Source organism: Piliocolobus tephrosceles, chromosome 1 (assembly GCF_002776525.5).
Source record: "Piliocolobus tephrosceles isolate RC106 chromosome 1, ASM277652v3, whole genome shotgun sequence".
Classification (NCBI taxonomy): Eukaryota; Metazoa; Chordata; class Mammalia; order Primates; family Cercopithecidae; genus Piliocolobus; species Piliocolobus tephrosceles.
This window is the reverse complement of record NC_045434.1, coordinates 53645380-53667502: the sequence shown is the minus strand read 5'-3', so window position 1 is coordinate 53667502 and position 22123 is coordinate 53645380. Positions and strand designations below refer to the sequence as shown.

General features: G+C 34.4%; 1 protein-coding gene across 1 annotated transcript in view; it reads right to left on the bottom strand.

The window, feature by feature from the left end:
- CFHR5 (complement factor H related 5) overlaps positions 1-21132 on the bottom strand; it is a 29550-nt gene extending 8418 nt beyond the window's left edge. The window contains exons 1-7 of the mRNA XM_023203397.2: positions 20947-21132; positions 15584-15778; positions 14525-14701; positions 6511-6687; positions 4842-5024; positions 4540-4719; positions 2471-2647 (exon numbers count right to left, since the gene is read on the bottom strand). Of these exons, the coding sequence (XP_023059165.2) occupies positions 2471-2647; positions 4540-4719; positions 4842-5024; positions 6511-6687; positions 14525-14701; positions 15584-15778; positions 20947-21004 (1147 nt within the window). The 5' untranslated portion in view covers positions 21005-21132. The remainder of the gene's footprint in view (positions 1-2470; positions 2648-4539; positions 4720-4841; positions 5025-6510; positions 6688-14524; positions 14702-15583; positions 15779-20946) is intronic.
- Between the last annotated feature and the right edge of the window lie 991 nt (positions 21133-22123).

The following is a 22123-nucleotide window of genomic DNA, read 5'->3' as shown; positions in this document are numbered from 1 at the left end:
TGTACACATTTTGGAAACTAAACATTTTCATTGTTTATGAATTTCTGTTTACTGGTTTAAGTATTTTTGTTTAAATACATAGTCACAAAGATGAATACTTATTGAGTATCATCAAGACTCTTTCGAGTGAGCATCAAGGCCTGTGATGCCAATCTAGGGACTCAGCAGTTACCTGCTATCAGTCTCCTAGATGTCCCAGTGCCGGGAAACAGGGAAGCTGAAGGTGTCTGTAATCTCAAATGTACAAATAATAATGAAAATTTCATCAACAAAGTCCCAACTACGTGAGTTAGATGTTCATATATCACACAAATACTATTGTTTTTATATTTTAGGTAAAAGAACATTACACATAACGATCTCAGTTGTCCAACTTACTTTCTTTTTAGAATTGGACATTCTCTTTAGAAATTTCTGCCTAGTGTAGACACAGTCTAGTTGAAACAGCACTGATATAAAAATCTGGAAACAAGCTCCAGTCTTGATTTTGACCAAATAACTTATTGAAGCCATGTATTTCTGATGCATAAAATGAGAAATTTTATTATCTTTCTCAAGAACAAGCAAGGTGTGTAACAAATATTTGCCACCTAATAACGTTCTTACCTAATCTCCAGACTACTATCTACCAGCTCTTCTCAAAACTTTAAAAAAGGCTTCTTCCTTATTTTGACACCTATGCCTCACAGTATTTTCCTTCTCTTTATGCTTGTAATTTATTTATGTAAAAAATTGAACTCATATTATTATTCCAGGTATTTCAGTTTTCATCTACTCTTTGGTTGTAGAAATGTTTGTGTATGCACACCATTCTTGATTAGAGTCATCTCATTTAGACAGCTCTGCTTATTAATCTTTTCAAAACATTAGTTTCATGGCTTGGATTAGTTGGAAATACAAGATTCTATTTCATTTTCTTCTGCTTTTACTTTTATTGTTTCCTTTTCCTCCTAATATCTGAATTCATTTTTTCCCCTAGCTTTTTAGGATATACATATATACATGTGTAAAAGTATATATATATAAAGTATATATATATATATAAGTATACATATATATACACACTTTCATAGTGGCATTCATAGTCTTAAACTTATCTATTTTGGAAAAAGTATATATGTATACTTTTAGAATGCCACACCATTCTAAATTTTGGTTATGTTGCACTTCATAGGTTTTACTATGTGTCCTTATAATTACAACATAGTTCTTAGTATTTTAAACATTACATCGCTAGGTTATTTGGAAGTAAATTATTTCCCTACCCAAAATGAAGGGTAAGGAAATGGATAACTTTTTATCCACTTTTAATATTATTTGTTTGTGGTTATAAAAAGTGATCTATAGGGCTTTAATATTTAAAGTTGTCAGAATTATTTGTGGGCAGAATGACTGGCCAATTTAAGTAAACATTTCATGGACACATAAAAGATTTCAAACTTCTTTCCACTATCAGAATATTTCTCTTCTTCAAATAGAAAAAAATATATAATAAAATCAAATATTTTATAAACATAAAAATGTTCAAGTTGCTTTAAACAAATTGTAGTTATCATTTTTAAATCCTTATGTGTTTAACAATATATTCCAGTATTTTTCCTCACAAATTCTAATGACCTCACACCTTTTGTTATAAATTAGTATTTTATCTCATTAATGTATATTTTATATAATTTTTTTTCAAATTATGACCTTGTGTGTAAACTCCTATCCTTCCTGTGGTTAAAAATTTCTTTATTTTGGAATCATTAGTGAATTATATTGGTATATAGAATAATTGGTTGCCAGTTACTTTCACTAAGCACTTTGAAGAGATTACCCTATTTTCTTCGGCTTTTTATGTTGCTGATGAGAAGTCTGCAGTCTATCTTCTCTCTTTTATTGTCATTCCTTTATAAGCACGTTGTTTTCTCTAATTCTGGTTTATTTTAATCTAATATAGTGCCCCATTTTATAATTACTTGTAATTTATAATCCTATTGCTCAAATTAAATGATTTGAATATAAGCCTTCGAGGAATGTGGGACTTATTCTTAGTGAAATAATTTATTACTCAAATATATTTTCTTTCTCAGCCAACTTTTTACTCAGCCTACTATCTGGTCCAGAATTGGCAATATCTGTTTGTTTTATTTCACAGTTCATAATTGGGGTTTTAATTGTTTCTTAAAGTCATTGAAGATTAAGTTTTGTTCTTCTTTTACAGTTCTTTATTTCTTTTTTTCTTTCAAGGTTTTGTGAGACTGTAATAGAGTAAAAACAGCTTTACTCTCTCATCTTTACCAGAAAGACAAGGCTTTTAAAGAATAACATTCGTCTGGAAAGAGTATCATAACTAGTTTCTAACTTTACTATTAGCTTAGAAATTGTATGCCACAATAAATATTTAATTTAAAAACATTCTAATTTCAAAATAATTTTTCTGGTAAAGAAGAAACAGCATCAACAAAATGTTTTAAACAAATCTTACCTGTGCAGTCTAGTTCAGGATTCCATTTCCCGTTGATGCAGACTGAGTGCCTGTATCCAAGGATGTCTAAACATCTGTAACGTATTCTAGCATTATGATTAAATTCATTTCCAGATGACCTGAACAATGTTTTTATATTAACTCCTGATATTTTGCACCTCTTAAGTTGGTGTGTTGCTATAAAAAATAATATTAAATAGAAACTAAACAATTATGTCAATAAAATATCTGAAATATTAATAGCATAATTATGTTTGATGCTTTTAAGCAACATCACAAAAATTATTCTTGATCTCATTGCATAAAATGGGCAATGCTGCTGAAAAAGAAAAAATGAAACAAAAAACTGTATCCCATCTTTGAATGACAGGAAAGGAGGTCAGAAAGTTTTCTGAGAAATGAAAGTGCAAGATGGGTTTTCCTGGTGGGAGTTTTGACTGAAGGATAGTTCTTAGGAAGCTACAAATGAATTGTTAAAGGCTCTGAAAATGTATACATGTATGATTGTTTTGCACTAAACTGTCTTAAATATCTTCAAAACATTTAAATAATAAAAAGAAGCAATACATGGGTAAGTCTGTAGGAGGCAAAGCATCAGTAAGAGATAAATCTGGATCCCCCTTGAGGTTCAATGACTTTCACATTTCAAAAGCTCAGCAAAACCTCTGACTCAGTAAGTCAGAGTATTCTCAGGGGAAGAACTCACTGATAATAACATGACTGAGCTTCAGAACATACATTCCTAGTAAGCCTCTTGCTTGTCTAAGTAGTTCTCATTATTATGTTTCTATCCCATTTCCCATAAACATGTAGATAGTTATGGAGCCTTTTCCTTAGTGTGTAAAAGTTTGGGATAATGAGACATGGAGTGTGCTCTGCTACCTCTATGCTGATAGGTGTTTTTCTGCAATAGTTTCTATTTTTAATTTATTCCATATAGGTACTAGAGGTTGATGTTTGTGTACTCCTTGCATAAAAGTTGATGACCATGAAGATATATGATCTACATCTTCCCATAACAGAGTTCTAGCTCCTGGTAGTGGAAAACATTCCCTCACAATAGGTCATCACGGATGGCCATTGACCAGGTATTTGCCTGGGACAATGGGTGGCAACACCTACTGTAATTTTTCCCAGCAATGGGTGGGCCAATTGATAAACCAAAAGTCCACGAGATGGAGAGAGAGGTGGTTCTGTTTCAGTTTCTGTAAGGAGAACAGCAGCAGAAAGTCTGCATGTCTTTAAAGTTCAAAATTAGAGGCTTTAATGTATTGAGTTTGCTAGAGATAGAACAAAAGAGGCCAGGATCTGAGGGTGTCAGGAAGAAAACCTGCAAGTACTTAAGTGTCAAGGCTGTAAGTCCTGAGGCTGCAAGGTAAGAGTAGAGCACACAGGCTGATAGACTACTACTACCTACTACTTACTACTTCTGTGGAGGAAACTGATAAACTAACCAGAAAATTAGGAATAGAAATAAGAGAATTATGAGTACAGAAAGAGCAAGGATCATGCCTAGTTCCTGGGTCCTATTCCCCTACTCTTCTTCTATGGAGGGACTCCAAACACTCTGAAATTTAATAGAACTCAAGCTACACTGTTATTTTTTAGGTTGCTCTATCTGGAACATGCTGAGGTAAAGACTGAGTTAGAGCAATGAAATAAAAGATATTAAATTGCCATCATTTGTAGAAATACAATATCCAAATTAAATGTAAGAATTAGTACAGAAATTCAACAAGGTTACTGGAAACAAAATGTATGCAATTAAATCACATTCTTGCATATAGAAAGTATAATTATTCAAGCATATAAGTAAATAAAAGTTTCCATTCATCATACCAGAAAAATCCCATATAAACTGGTGAAGAAATCTGTGTAGTAATAACAAGAAATTCATAAAACCATATGGCAAAGTTTAATGTAAGACCTGAATAAATGGATTGACATATTTTACTTGTGAAAGGAAGAGTCAGTATCAATAAAATTGTAATTCTAGCCAGATTTAAACACTTACAATCCCAATCGAAATTATAAATAATCAAATATGAAGTTTAGGAATGTTTTCTCACCAACACACATAGGAAGCTCTGTCCATAGTCCATCAATACAGGTAATCTTGTTATTTCCAATCATTGTATATTCATTTCTGCAATTCACCTCCACTGAAACTCCATGTTGATAGGGAGGGACAGACTGCTGAACATAACCATACTGAAGTTCAGGTGTATATTCACATGTTTTCACTTGTTCTAAGAAAATGTAATAAAATGAGTGCTTAATCTGAAAATATTTTAAATCTATTTACATGTGTATTTATATGTAAGTGCAAAGTAATAGTAACTGTTCTGTTTAAATGTTAATATTTATTTACCAACACAAGTGGGTAAAGTTGTCCATTTTCCATCCACACATTGTATTTTCTTAGGTCCTTTTATTATAAAATTAGGATTGCAATCATATTCAACTACTTCATTGTGTCCATATTCCTCTTTTCTTATCTCCTTAACTTCACCATTGGAGAGCTGAGGAGGTGGACCACACGACTGTACTCGTCCTATTATAAAGAAACCATAAATAATGCTTAAATGGTCTTATAAGTATAGCAAAATGTGGAGTTACTATATTTTTGACTTAGAAATTAATTACCTTTATATTTCACTTCTATTTTTGGGGACATGTATTTTTTGCAGTGTACATAGTGTATTGACTTCTTTCATTTCCTAAAATATTGACACTTTTCATAATGAACAATTTTGAGCAAATGAAAGGAGAAAGAATGCATATTGAACACTTATAAACTGATTACCTAGATATAAAAATGTTACACTTTGCCCTATTTACTTATTTTTTGTGAAGTAATTGAAAGTAACTGACAGTGAGATTTTAGTCCTAAATTCTTCAGAATGGTATCTCATAAAGACATTTGCCTACATATACAAAATATCTTATTACATTTCACCAAATTAATAATATTTTCTTAGTACAATCTTATATCCTCTCTGTATTTAAACATCCTGATTGTCCATCTTTACCAATATTTTGTTGGCTGTTTATCATAATCAGGATATTAAGCTGTACTCTTGAAGATTTTTAAGTAGGTCAATAATCTGAATGCTACATAAAAGTAAATAGTTATCTAATATGTGATATAATATACATATGCAATGTATAATTATAAGTTTTATTAATATCTAGAAATACTTTGACATGGTTTGGCTGTGTCCTTACCCAAATCTCATCTTGAATTGTAACTCCCACAATTCGTACATGTTGTGGGAAGAACCTAGTGGGAGGTAATTAAATTATGGGGGCAGGTCTTTCCCATGCTATTCTCATGATAGTGAATAAGTCTCACGAGATCTGATGGTTTTATAAAGGGAGGTTTCCCTGCACAAGTTCTCTTCTCATGTCTGCCATCATTCGAGATTTGCCTTTCACCTTCTGCCATGATTGTGAGGTCTCTCCAGCCACGTGAAACTGTGAGACCATTAAAACTCTTTCTTTTGTAAATTGCCCAGTCTTGGGTATGTCTTTATCAGCATTGTGAAAATGGACTAATACATACTTGAAATAATGTGATAAGCCATTTTTGATAAAAATAGTGCCATCTGAAGCAGGTACAAATCATCATTGTTTTCTAATGAATAATCCATATATGGAATGACTTGATTATTTTCTTTATTACTTAATAAAATATAATGTTGTTCATACAATATTTTTAAAATATATAAATTTTTTATTGAGCTAGATGGAAAAATCCTAACACATCTCAATTCCAGCTACTATATTTTGACCCATGAAATCCTATTATATATTTTAAGATATAGAAGTAGAATTACTCCTTGATTAAGGACACCTAAATAATGGATGCAACTCAGTTACTATAGAACTGCACCCTTTCTCTTTTCTAAATAAAATACTACCTTTGCCATTTTACCACTTTGTCAGATTATAGATGTAATATAAGCTCCAATAAAAATATATAGGCATTATTATAAAAATCAAATTCTTTTTTCATCACTTCTAAAATAAATACTGACCTTTACATGTTGGAAAGTTAGGTGACCACCCAAATTGGTAACATTGAACTGAATCTGGTCCAACTCTTACAAGATTTTTTCTGCAGGAGAATGTCAACACATCTCCAACTTCATAGCTTTCCTTTTCTGGCTTAGCATCTACATTTGCTTCTAAAATTGGAACATGACATTCTTCTTCTAAAAATAAAATTAAATGAACATACATTGAATTTTCATTGCAGAAACAAATTTAATGTGTGCTATATGAAAATAAGATGCAAGGGGCTTCACATACAGAGGAGTATAAAATATATTCTTGCCTTTGAGAAAACATATAAACTAATTATTTATACCCAACGAATATTTCTAAGACCCCTCAGGCAAATTGGGAAATTGCAGCAAGGTAACATTTTCTAGGAGAATCTCTTCAAGATTGTAATAAGAAAGTCTGTGAAGTTACTAATACAGTAAATTATTTCATTTGTTTAATTAGCAATATGAGTTTTAATTTTGTTGTTTAATAGATAAGTTTAATAACATTATTTGTTTATAATACAGAATATGAAGGTTTTTTCACACTTAAACCACAAAAAGAATCCTTCAAGTAACAAAATCAAATTGCAACATATTTAATTACTTTTTGTAAAATTAAAAAAAAAATATGTATAAAAAGCAGATATGTGGGCTGGACACGGTGGGTCATGTCTGTAATCCCAGCACTTTGGGAGCCCAAGGTGGGTGGATCACCTGAGGTCAGGAGTTCGAGACCATCCTGGCAAACATGTTGAAACCCTGTCTCTACTGAAAATGCAAAAATTAGCCAGACACAGTAGTGGGTGCCTGTAGTCCCAACTACTAGGGAGGCTGAGACAGGAGAATCACTTGAACCCAGGAGGTGGAGGTTGCAGTGAGCCGAGATTGCACCACTACACTCCAGCCTGGGTGACAGAGTGAGACCCTATCTCAAAAAAAAGTAGATATGTGAAACACCAAAACAGGATACAACTAATAATGTTAAGTTGAAGGGAATATTAAAAAGCAAATTATTCCCAATTTTACAAAAGGGTAACTAAATATCAAAGACTTTAAAAAAACCCATCTAGGTTTTTTGAATCTTTCCATTATACTCAACTCTATCACTAATATGTTTGTAAAAACTAACTCATTATGAATATATTCTGATTCAATTAGAAATAGATATGTATATGAATATGTGTGTAGTTTTCTTATTTAATAATCTTTCATTAAAGGTTAGTTTATACAATTATATATTCTTATGTAAAATTAATTGACATTCAAGACAAAAATAATCTGAAGAAATCAAGCATACACAAAAACAAATTGAAATATTTTCTAACTAATAATCTCATAAATATTTTCAAACTAGCTAGTTTTATGTACTGTTATTGGCACTTTAATGTATTGATGACAGTTTACTTGAGCAAATCCCAAGAGAATGTGCCTTATTTCGATAAAATAAAATGTGTATCCCTAAATCTCTGTTTTTATTCCAGTATTTTGCATAGCAGCTCTTTTTTGGTTGTTATAGTCTTTTTTTTTTAAATCTAATTGTTAAAGACAAAATGCCATTGAAAATAATTGATCTTGATTCCATTCTAAGATGGCTGAATAGGAACAGCTCTGGTCTGCAGCTTCCAGCGTGATAGATGCAGGAGATGGGTGATTTCTGCATTTCCAACTGAGGTACCTGATTCATCTCACTGGGACTGGTTGGACAATGGGTGCAGCTGATGGAGGGGAAGCCAAAGCAGTGTGGGGCATTGCCTCCCTGGGAAGTGCAAGGGGTTGGGATTTCCCTTTCCTAGCCAAGGGAAGCTATGACAGACTGTACCTCGAAAATCGGAACACTCATGCACAAATACTGTGCTTTTCCAGTGGTCTTAGCAAATGTCACACCAGGAGACTGCATCCTGTGCCTGGCTTGGTGGGTACCATGCCCACAGAGGCTTGCTCACTGCTAGTGCAGCAGTCTGAGATTGACCTGTGATGCAGCAGCCTGGCAGGGGGAGGGGCATCCGTCATTGCTGAGGCTTGAGTAGGTAAACAAAGCAGCTGGGGAAGCTTGAGCTGGGCAGAGACCACTGCAGCTCAGCAAGGCCTGCTGCTTCTGTAAACTCCATCCCTGGGGGCAGGGCATAGCTGAACAAAAGGCAGCAGAAACTTCTGCAGACTTAAATGTCCTTGTCTGACAACTCTGAAGAGAGCAGTGGTTCTCCCAGCACAGTGTTTGAGCTCTGAGAAAGGACAGACTGCCTCCTCAAGTGGGTCCTTGTCCCATATGTGGCCTAACTGGGAGACATCTCCCAGTAGGGGCCAACTGACACCTCATACAGGTGGGTGCCCTGCAGGAATGAAGCTTCCAGAAGAAGGAGCAGGCAGCAATCTTTGCTGTTCTGCAATATTTGCTGTTCTGCAGCCTCTGCTGGTGATATCCAGGCAAACAGCATCTGGAGTGGACCCCTAGCAAAATCCTACAGAACTGCAGCTGAGGGACCTGACTGTTAGAAGGAAAACTAACAAACAGAAAGATATAGCAGCAACATCCACAAAAAGGGCATCCACAAAAAAACTCCATCTGTACGTCACCAACATCAAAGACCAAAGGTAGATAAAACCACAGAGATGGGGAGAAACCAGAGCAGAAAAGCTGAAAATTCTAAAAACTGGAGTGCCTCTTCTCCTCCAAAGGATAACAGCTCCTCACTGGCAATAGAACAAAGCTGGACAGAGAATGACTTTGATGCACTGACAGAAGTAGGCTTCAGAAGGCTCGTAACAACAAACTTCTCCAAGCTAAAGGAGGATGTTCAAACACATTGTAAGGAAGCTAAAAACCTTGAAAAAATACTAGATGAATGGCTAACTAGAATTAACAGTGTAGAGTAGACCTTAAATGACCTGATGGAGCTGAAAACCATGGCATGAGAAATACGTGATGCATGCACAAGCTTCAGTAGTTGATTTGATAAGGTAGAAGAAAGGATATCAGTGATTGAAGATCAAATTAATGAAATAAAGAAAGAAGAGAAGTTTAGAGAGAAAAGAGTAAAAAGAAATGAACAAAGTCTCCAAGAAATATGGGACTACGTGAAAAGACCAAATCTACATTTGATTGGTGTACCTGAAAGTGAGGGGGAGAATGGAATCAACTTGGAAAATACTCTTCAGGATATTATCCAGGAGAACTTCCCCAACCCCCAAGGAGGAGCTGGTACCATTCCTTCTGAAACTATTCCAATCAATAGAAAAAGAGGGAATCCTCCCTAACTCAGTCTATAGGCTAATATCATCCTGATACCAAAGCCTAGCAGAGACACAACAAAAAAAAGATAATTTTAGACCAATATCCTTGATGAACATCAATGCAAAAATCCTCAGTAAAATACTGGCAAATCGAATCCAGCAGCACATCAAAAGGCTTATCAACCATGATCAAGTCGGCTTCATCTCTGGAATGCAAGGCTGGTTCAACATAGGCAAACCAATAAATGTAATCCATCACATAAACAGAACCAATGACAAAAAAACACATGATTATATCAATAGATGCAGAGGGCCTTTGACAAAATTCAACAGCCCTTCATGCTAAAAACTCTCAGTAAACTAGGTACTGATGGAACATATCTCAAAATAATAAAAGCTATTTATGACAAACCCACAGTCAATATCATACTGAATGGGAAAAAACTGGAAGCATTCCCTTTGAAAACTGGCACAAGACAGGGATGCCCTCTCTCATCACTCCTATTCAACATAGTGTTGGAAGTTCTGGCCAGGGCAATCAGGCAAGAGAAAGAAACAAAGATTATTCAATTAGGAAAAAAGTAAGTCAAATTGTCTCTGTTTGCAGATGACATGATTGTATAATTAGAAAACCCCATCGTCTCAGTCCAAAATCTCCTTAAGCTGATAAGCAATTTCAGCAAAGTCTCAGGATACAAAATCAGTGTGCAAAAATCACAAGCATTCCTATACACTCATAACAGACAAACAGAGAGCCAAATCATGAGTGAACTCCCTTTCTCAATTACTTCAAAGAGAATAAAATACCTAGGAATCCAACTTACAAGGGATGTGAAGGACCTCTTCAAGGAGAACTAGAAACCACTGTTCAACGAAATAAAAGAGGACAAAAACAAATGGAAGAACATTCCATGCTCATGGATAGTAAAAATCAATATCATGAAAATGGCCGTACTACCCAAGGTAATTAATAGATTCAATGCCATCCCCATCAAGCTACCACTAACTTTCTTCACAGAATTGGATAAAACTACTTTAAAGTTCATACGGAACCAAAAAAAGACCCCGCATTGCCAAGACAATCCTAAGCGAAAAGAACAAAGCTGGAGGCATCATGCTACCTGACTTCATACTATACTACAAGGCTACAGTAACCAAAACAGCATGGTACTGGTACCAAAACAGAGATATAGACCAATGGAACAGAACAGAGGCCTCAGAAATAACACCAGACATCTACAACTATCTGATCTTTGACAAACCTGAGAAAAACAAGAAATGGGGAAAGGATTCCCTATTCAATAAATGGTGCTGGGAAAACTGGCTAGCCATATGTAGAAAGCTGAAACTGGGTCCCTTCCTTACACCTTATACAAAAATTAATTCAAGATGGAATAAAGACTTAAATGTTAGACCTAAAAACCATGAAAAGCCTAGAAGAAAACCTAGGCTTTACAATTCAGGACATAGGCATGTGCAAGGTCTTCATGACTAAAACACCAAAAGCAATGGCAACAAAAGCCAAAATAGACAAATGAGGTCTAATTAAAGTAAAGAGCTTTCTGCACAGCAAAAGAAGCTACCATCAGGGTGAACAGGTAACCTACAGAATGGGAGAAAATTTTTGCAATTTACCCATCTGACAAAGGACTAATAGCCAGAATCTACAAAGAACTTAAACAAATCTACAAGAGAAAAACAACTCCATCAAAAAGTGGGCAAAGGATATGAACAGACACTTCTTAAAAGAAGACATTTATTCAGCCAACAGACACCTGAAAAAATGCTCATCATCACTGGACATCAGAGAAACGCAAACAAAAACCACAATGAGATACCATCTCACACCAGTTAGAATGGCAATCATAAAAAGTCAGGAAACAACAGATGCTAGAAAGGATGTGGAGAAATACGAACACTTTTGCACTGCTGGTGGGAGTGCAAACTAGTTCAACCATTGTGGTAGACAGTGTAGTGATTCCTCAAGGATCTAGAACTAGAAATACCATTTGACCCAGTGATCTCATTACTGGGTATATACCCATAGGATTATAAATCATGCTGCTATAAAGACACATGCACATGTATGTTTATTGTGCTAGAATTCACAATAGCAAAGACTTGGAACCAACCCAAATGTACATCAATGATAGACTGGATTAAGAAAATGTGGCACATATACACCATGGAATACTACACAGCCATAAAAAAAGGATGAGTTTTTGTCCTTTGCAGGGTCATGGATGAAGCTGGAAACCATCATTCTGAGAAAACTATGACAAGGACAGAAAACCAAACACTGCAAGTTCTCATGCACAGGTGGGAATTGAACAATGAGAACACTTGGACACAGGGTGGGGAACATCACACACTGGGGCCTGTTGTGGGGTGGGAGGTAGGGGGAGGGATAGCATTAGGAGAAATACCTAATGTAAATCATGGGTTAATAGGTGCAGCAAACCAATATGGCACATGTTTACCTATGTAACAAACCTGCATGCTGTGCACATGTACCCTAGAACTTAAAGTATATATAAAAAAAAGAAAATAATTGATTTTGGCCGATGTAGGGTTTCCAGCTGCTTTATTCGTATATTGTTATTGCATGGTGGTGTAAACGGAATAATGACCCCTAGATATGGCACTCTACTAATCCTGCAACATGGATTACCATAACTTGTGAGATGTTACCTTACATGAAAAAACAGACTGTGCCGCTAAGCTGAAACTTTATTAACTCTCCACGGTGTTGGTGAGCTATCATTCAACCTTGGACATAGAGTGTTCTGCTGAATTCTTCCACTTTGGAGACTCTGACTTCATCCGTCTACTCTGATAACCTCAATATGTTGTCTTGTGCTTTTGGAGTAAGCAACGGGCAGAAAGGGAAAGGTAGCAATATTCTGAGAACCTGAACAACAGGATGTGCTTTTTCTGATTAAATAAAATCTGCCAAATTTTGAAACAAGTTTATTCTGACAACTTAGTTTCTAAATGTCATTGCCCACTAAATGGAACCAGGACTTATTGGAAGTATGGCTGATTCCAGTTCCGGGGCAGTGGAAACATGACTTAAGTCTTAGATATTTTTTGTGTCACAAAGCAACCGAATTGTTCAAAGACTAACAGAATCTTACAGACTGCACACAGAGCCAGCTTGTATGGGTTACAGCTGGCCAAACTTAATTTGTCAAGCTTCTAAAACATAATTGTTGGGCTGACAATAGCCATCATCTCTCAAAATGAAGAGAGCTTGTTCACGACATGAATAGGTATGGACAAGAGAAAGTGTGGAAATATTTATACCATAATTGAAGCCTATAAATTTTGAACTCTTTTCAATCACTGGAATTTTCTAGTTTTGGTAACATTTGTTATTTTATTTCTTTTTGCAAATGTTAATTATGTTTTAACCCCTTGTAATTGAAAGAGACCAGGACTTAACTGTTTACTGAAAAAGTATCACAGTTCCAGCTGTTTTAAAAAGACTCCATTTCTAGAGGTTCAAATTTCATTTTGCTTTACTTTGTTTTGTTTTTCTAGTGGGGAAGGTTCTCTCACTCTGTTGCCCATGTTGGAGTGCACTGGTGCAGTCATACCTCACTGCAGCATTGAACTCTGGTTTCAGCCTTGCCAGTGGTGGGGACTACGGGTGCACATCACTGTGCCCAGCTCTTGAGGTTTAAATTTAAGAATTGAAGATGTGGAATAATATTTGATAACATATCATCTTTTGAAAAACATACCATAGATTTTATTTCTTGATAGGATGGAGTTGTTGCTATCAACATATCATCCCACTGAAAAAGAATTTAGAAAATTTTACAAAATTTATTTTCAGAACCCTGGAAATCAGCCAGTACAGGACTGTGATGACTAAAAAAAGGAAAAAACCCTCAATACCTCAAAATAATAAAGCAAAGTTAATGGCAGCCCCAGCTGTGTGTTGGGAGGCCTTTTCTGGACCGTGCAAGGAGGGAAAACCCAGGAAAAATGCCGTGGTCTTCTTTAGTTGAGACTAGTAAGGTCAGTCTTGGAGACTGTGGTGGCCAGAAGTTACTGGACACAGTAGCAGAGAGAAAGTATTATGAAGAGAAAGAGCTGTGGAAGTTTCCTTAAGTTTTTGGTTGAATACTGAGCTGTGCAAGCATAGGATGGAATCGCACTGGGCTGGGCAAAGAACAATTACTGAAGAACTGTAAAGACGAAGAATTACAAGAGTTCACACAGGGCTGGGAGTTGCCATTATTTATACCATAGACTTCCAAAAGAATCGTTTTCCAAGTTCTAAGCTGCTCACAAATAAACATACCTCTCAGAAGTACGGACATTTTACAACTTAGAAAATGATTTATTGACTCAAACATATTAATTTAAATAAAGATAAATACTAAAAACTTCCTTATAAGACATTTTAACTGTAATTGGACTTATTTGCACTTTAATACCTCAGTTTTGTAACCATTTATTGTGAACTAACTTGATAATATAAACAACGAACAGGTGTTACATTAATGGATTATCTTCAGTGTATTCTTCTCTAATATTTCTTCTTCTTATGTACATTTGATTTATATAGGTAGGCAAACAATGTTATTGCACATCTACTTAGACAAAATTGGAACTGAAAATCAAATAAATAATGATAGAAGTAGTGGTGAAACCTATATTTAACATGGTGAAACCTATATTTAACCTATATTTAATCTATAAACAGTAGACTTATTTCTTTAAATAATTAGCAAAACTGAGAGAGCAGTATTTTGCTTACTAGTTAAGCTGCATTTGGGAGGAGTGGACCAGCCCCGTTCTACACATGAAATACTTTTCTCCTTGTTTTGAAGGCTGTATCCTGTGTTGCAAACAATTTGTACAGTATCACCTTCCAGATGTATTTGTCCTGAAGATTCAGAATGACCATTTTTCACAAAAGGAAAGGAACACATTCCTAAGGACCAAAAATTGATTAATGTACAAGATGGAAGTAGTAAAAAAAGTGCATTTTAAAATATTTTATTAAGAAAGGAAAACTTTGAAAACTGACATAATGTGTAAATATTTTCAAAATAATTTAGGTCATGCTACCATATAAATGAAATATATTTTTTGTTCCTACATATGTACATATTAAAGAAAGTTAATATTTCATATTGTTACTGTATGGTTTTTATAACAAAATATCTTGTGTTTATAAACTCTGCTAGGGACAAAACCATATCTTCACATAAAGATTTCTCGCAATTCTCATAAACGTTTCTTACAAAAAGAGAAAGATCATTACTATGTCCTTTGTTGCCTCATCTAGTCTCTCTCCCATTGTTTTTCTTTTTTAATACTCCTGTTGTCATTGGAGTCTGGTCTCTATATTTATTGAAGTATTAATATAGCTACACTTTGAAGGACCAAATAAATGATGTATTGAAAATATAAAAGTTAAAATACCAAACCTTACCTTGCAATATGCAAGAGAATGGTAAATTCAAAACAGAATATCTATACAAAATGACTTATTTTAAAGAAAAACTATGATCAGGCTGCTGCCAAATGAATATTAGTAAAGAAATATTAGCAGTCAAATACATTAATCATCAGTCTAAAAAATTAATATATTTCAACATGTAGAACATTTCCAGGTAATGCAAGACAGTTGATATATTTATTCTCCATTGATTCTCATAGGAGGCATCTCAAAATAGGAGGACTACATCTCCCATCTTTGCAGCTCCTCTGGTCACTGCCCCTGTGATTATCAAGACCTTATGATCTTGTCTGGCACATCCTTCTTTATTCACTGAATGACATCCATTTAATGAACAAGGCATTTACTCACTGAGACACTTTGGTGTTGGTGACCATCCTTCTTCTGTGCATGTTATGCGAGTCCAAAAGGATTTTGACGGAGACACAAAATTATATTCACAGGAGTAATAGAAAACTTCCCCTATAGGAACTTGGGAAAATGGCTTATAATTTTCTTCATCATACAGAAATCCATGGTGTATTTTTGGAAAATCACAAAATGTTGCTGGGAAAAATAACACAAAACTGAAGAATTAAATAAAAAGCTACATTAATGAATCACTAGATTATATTTTAATCATCTCATTTATAGTTTTGTTTTCCATTCAACTTAAATGCCTTTAGCTTAAATGCTTTCCAGTGTACTAATTTGGAATGAAGAAAGATCACTAAATAAGAATACAAGAGTATTTAAGGAGGTCTTTTTTTTTTTTTTTTTTTTTTGAGAAGGAGTTTCAGGTTTCACTCTTGCTGCCCAGGCTGAAGTGCAATCGTGCAAATCTTGGCTCACTGCATCCTCCACTTCCCAGGTTCAAGTGATTCTCCTGCCTCAGCCTCCTGAGTACCTGAGATTACAGGTGCCTGCCACCACACCCGACTAATTTTTTTGTATTTTTAGTAGAGACAAGGTTTCACCATATTGGCCAGGCTGGTCTTGAACTCCTGACCTCAGGTGATCCATGCGCCTTGGCCTCCCAAAGTGCTGGGATTACAGGCGTGAGCCACCATGCTGGACCGAGGAGGTCATTGTTAATGAATATAAAATTTATATTTTGGAGTGATATGAAATCTGAACTCTTCTGCAATGTCTTCAAGAACAATATCCTCCATAACAATTTAAGAATGAAGGCAGACTGTAAGTGTGGCAAATCTCCCTGATCAGTATAGTGTACAGTAGAGGAGTGATAGGATTACTCTCAGCTCTCAGATTTCTTTCTTTTTCTGTACTCATCGAGTGTCATAGGTATCTCCACCAGAAAAATCTGTCCTATTTTTTTTTTTTTCTGGTGCAGTAAAAATGTTGGGTAGGTAATTTGATTTTTTGTTTATTAATATTCTGATTACTTTCTGGTTACAAAGTTTATATAGTTTTTGTGGAAATAATTTAGAGGTATAAGAAAATCACTAAGAACAACTCAACCAAGATAAAATTAGAGTTAAATTCTGGTAAATGCTGTATATATAAATGTTTGTTATACTGCAGGTCCAAAACATCTGAAAAAGAAAAAACAATAAAAAGATAATAAAATGATAAAATAATGCGATTAAAAATACAATATAACAATTACTTTTATGGTATTTACATTATATTAGATATTATAAATAATCTAAAGATTGTTTAAATTATATGGGAGGATGTGCATATATTATATGCAAATACTACACCATTCTCTCTTAGAGACTTGAGCATCTGTGGATTTTGTTATCTGCCGGGGGTGAAAAGAGTCTTGGAACAATTCCTTGAGGATACTAAGGATACTGAGGATACTACTGGATATATGTATATAGACACTTACACATACATCCATACCCACTGTGTTTCCAGATATATTAAAACAATGTAGAAAATGGGTGAAATCTTCATGTTTTGACTCTATTTTTTTGTGTATATATATTTTATATGTATACACATTTTTTATTAGACTTAATTTTTATTTACAGTTTTTTCACAGTAAAATTGAGTGCAAGTTACAGAGATTTCCTATATAACACTTCCTCTTCCCTGCCACATGAATAGCCCCCTTCCCCATCAATATTGTCATTCAAAGTCCATAGTTTACATTGGGGTTTACTCTTGATATAGTACATTATATGGATTTGATGTACTTTATCTTTGAATGCTTTTTTAGCTCAAGATATTTCCTCAATATAGTGTGCTCATTTTTTAGCTCAAGATATTTTCTCGATATAGCATTGCTGGGTAAGAAATTGTTTTGTTTCTCACCTTATTTAGAAAAAGCATGCAGAAATTCAGGTGACAATCGAGGGAAATTTCTCTTTTTTATCTACCTAGAAGTAATATTTAATGTTGCACAATATTTGAAATAATTCTTGTAGTATTTAACCTTGTGAAACGTTAAATTTATTATCTAACTGTTTAAAAATTGACATTAGATAGTTTTGGAGAAGATATTGAGGGAAAGACTCCCTCGTGTCTTGATAGTATTAACCTATCATAACTCCTTTGAAATATCCTTTGTTTCTCGAAAATTGCAGTTACAATACTTGATTTTCATACATTTGTACTTACATATTCTTCACTATCCAGAATAACTTTGTTCTCATCATCCAGTTGTATTCTACCTATCCTTCAGAACTTGCTCTACAACATGCATTGTATAACCATTGTGTACATCCGCAATGGTGCTAGCTAAGAGTGTTATCGTCCTTTTGCAAGCTTACCATTACACAATCATCCACTTCAAAAGCAGAAAATAATTTTCCTTGTCTCAACATTCTGATAGAATACTATGAATACATTTCTTCTGGGACATATATGTATATATATGTACACACACACACACACATATATACAGACATACAGTCATTTACCACATAATGATGTTTTGGTCAGTGACAGATCACTTATATCACAGTGGTCCCATAAGATTATAAAGTAGGTGAAAAATTCCTATCAACTGATGACCACCACAACATCACAGTCCAATGTATTACTCACATGTTTGTGGTGATGCTGGTATAAACAAACCTACTGCATTGCCAGTCATATAAACAATAGCACACACAATTATATATAGCACATAATACTTGATAATGATAATAAATGACCATGGTACTAGTTAATGTATTTAATGTACTATAGTTGTTATCATTATTTTATAGTTCACTTCTACTCATTTAAAAAAAATAACTGTAAAACATCCTCAGGCAGGTCCTTCAGGAACTATTCCAGAAGAAACCTTTGTTATCATAGGAGAGGACAGCTCCACGTGTGTTACTGCCCTGAAGACCTTCTACTGGAACAAAAGCGGAGGAGGAAAACGGTGGTACTGATGATCCTGATCCTTTGCAGGCCGAGGTTAATGTGTGTGTTTGTGTCCGTTTTTAACAAAAAGTTGTAGAAGGTAAATAAAATATTTAAAAGATAAAATCTTACAGAATAAGAATAGAAAGAAAAAATATTCTGTACATCTATGCAAGGTGTGTTTTAAGCTAAATGTATCACAACAATTACAAGTTAAAAAATTTTCAGTTGATAAAGTAAAAAGCTTACCATAAATTAATATATTATTGAAGAAAAGTTTTTGAAATAAACTTAGTCTATCCTGGGCGCACCAAAAGCTCAGTAATTAGCACTAAAGAACTTATCCATGTAACCAAAAACCACCTGCTCCCCCCCAAAATATTGAAATAAATATATAAATAAAATAAATTAACTCTAGCTCAAGTATTCAGTGTTTATGAAGTTTACAGCAGTGTATGGTAATGTGCTAAGCCTTCATATTCGCACACCACTCACTCAGTGACTTACCCAGAACAACTTTCAGTCCTGCAAACCCTGTTGATGGTAAGAGCCCTATGCAAGTCTGCCATTCTTAATATTTTCTATTGTATTTTTATTGTACCTTTTCTATGTTGAGATAAACACATTCTTACATTTGTGCTACAATTGCCCACAGTATTCAGTAGAGTAGCATGTTGTACAGGTTTGCAGTCTAGGAGTGACAGGCCATATAGCCTAGTTAGGTAGTAGGCTATACAATCTAGATTTGTGTAAATACACTCTGTGATGTTTGCAGGAGGACAAAACTGCCTAAAGACATACTTCTCATAACGTTTTCCTATCATTAAGCGATGCATGAGTGTACACACACACACACACACACATACACACACACAATCACCTGTATATAAAACCTTGCAATTTATTTGCCTATTTACATTTTGCTTTTCTTTTAGGACATTCTAAGTAGTAGTGAGGCGAGGGCGTGGTTGTCATATTCTTTCCAGCTTCTTTGCTGCAGCATGAAGCACAATGTATTGTTTGAATAATGTTTTGCTACTGGAAGCATGCAGTTTTCTATTTGTACAAAAGTGTTGCTTTCATGTGTTATTTCTGCTGTTTGGCCAGTTTCTAAATAGACACCAAAATAAAAGTGTAACGCACACTTACATGTCATTTAACACCTAGACAATTTTTAGACAGAATTTTGCTAAAGTTTATCCTAGGACTGGACTGAAGCTTGAAATTTTTTTGTTGGATTAGGAATTGTCAAAATTCTACATATTATCCTTATAATTTTCACTTATCTTCGACTGCTTCCACCCCCATTTAGAAATCCTTGTGTAATGCCATTTGTAACAGATATTTAAGCCACTTAATAAATATCATAAACACAGACTTAAGAGAAATCAAATACACTCATACAATCGCACTCTTGTGATTACGACTCAGTACTAAAAGTGAAAACAAAATTAAATGAATTTCAGGCCCATAGAAATAATGTTTTGCCACATTTGTAAGGGCATATCTTAAAAAGAAAGTATTTTATTGTTCATATTTTTCTCCTATGTCAGGACTGAGAAGAAAGCGTTCAAAAAATTTTAAAGATCTGTAAACATTAGAAAGCAGTAAAGCAGTAAAAGAAAAATTTTCTGGAAATCAAAGAATATAGCACAATGATTGAAACTCCATGTACACACATAGTTTAATCAGTATTCTAGACCCTGTTAGAGATTTTGTTTGCAATTATTTTGATATGGTGGCTTTAATTTTCACATGAAATAAAATGGGATAGTTTATAATGTTATAAGAACCAGTATACAGTATTAATAAAGAGGTGATATATTATTTCAATTTTGAAATTTGTGGAAGAGCTCAGAAGAAACAACTTTTTGGCAGTTCACTGGTTTACATATAAAAATAATATCTTCTATTGTTTCATTAAAATATATTTCCCTGTTGAATTGTAATTAGACTGAAATGAGAATTCCTTCATTCTAATAACATTTGAAATTTAAATTATCAAATCTATGAAAATAAAATTCTAAAAAACATATTGAAGGTGGCCAAATCTTTTTGGGGTTGATTTTTCCAGTCAGTGGCATTGCAGAGTTTATGCAGAATTACAGTAATACTTCACCTTGTCACCTTTATTATAGCAGATTTTCTCTCATTTGATTTCTCTTTACATTTCTATTTGGTGACCATTTACCCTTTGCAAACTAGAGAACAGAGAGAACTAATTTCATTTTATTTTCCTACTAATTGCATGTTGGAAAATATTTCCAGAAAATAGATGAATATTATGATACCCCTTCAAATTATCCTCAGCTATTTATTCATTTAAAAATAATCTTACGCATATACACACACAATCAATAAATACATTCGAAAAGGAGCTAAAATATTCGGATCTGTTTTCAACTTACCTTCTCCCCCAACAGTGGATACCCATGAGATTATGATTACACTGAATAAAAGCCACATGCTTGGTAGTCCCAATCACATATAACTAAAAATACTCCAGTGATGGTGGTGTTGCTTTAAATCTGCTTTCATTAACAGTTATGAGCATGACCTTGTATTTCAGTATACTAACGGGAAGCTACTTTAGTAAAACCCTTTGTGGAAAATATCAAAGTTCATGAAGGGTTGTGTGAAATAAGCAAATAGTGTCTAATCGGTGTTTTCACAATAATATTCTCAATTCATTATGTAATGTTTATTTGAGCAAAATAACTGCTGTTCAATTTCCTTGTTGTAGTCACCGAGTCTCTGAGTTTGGAATAATCAGAAATGACTGTTTAGAGGAGACAGGAAGCTCTCCCCTGCCTTTATTTTTATTTTTTTTCCTAGCCAAGGGTTCAGCTGTTTCAAAAGGCAAGCAAGTGCAAGTCATCAGTCCTCATCTTAATACAACAACATCACTTTTGTAGTTGTAAATTCCTTTTAAAACTGTCACTAATAATTAGGTACCTTAACAGTTTTAATATTTCATAAACTATAAAAGGTCTAATCAAGAATAATTTTTGCCAAGTAATGTTTCCTGAAATGTTTGAAGGAACAAAATTATAATTCAAACTCATTTTGTTCAGGTGGGACTTTGAGAATGGCTTTGTGAGGGTCTTGGTATATTCACTCCCCACCAAAAGGCAGCAATAAAACTGGATACAATTTTAAAAGTAACCATTGGTTGTCTCTGGAAACTGGCCAAACAGCATAATGTTGGGAAATATTTATTCCAGAAAGTCTCCATAAAATTCAGTAAAAGAGAGCAATGCTTTCATCCACCTCTGTCTCGCAGCCCAATTCTGTGGCTCAGAAGTTGAACCCTGGATGGGCAGGCAGTCTATGTGGACTGGAAGCTCTGTTCCCTTGCTGGAGAAGAGTGACTTTATAGCTTGGAAAGGTCCACGCCTGAGGATCCTATTGAATACAAAGAGATTACAGTGGGAAACAATCAGAGAAGATGAGTATGTCTAGAAGATACTAGCTGAAGCAAGCAAAAAGTGCCCAGCCAGCGAGAAATTTAACACTTAATGGGGAAATTTCGAGAAATAGACAGCCTAATGATCTCACTAAGATGAAACTTACTGACAGTGGTTC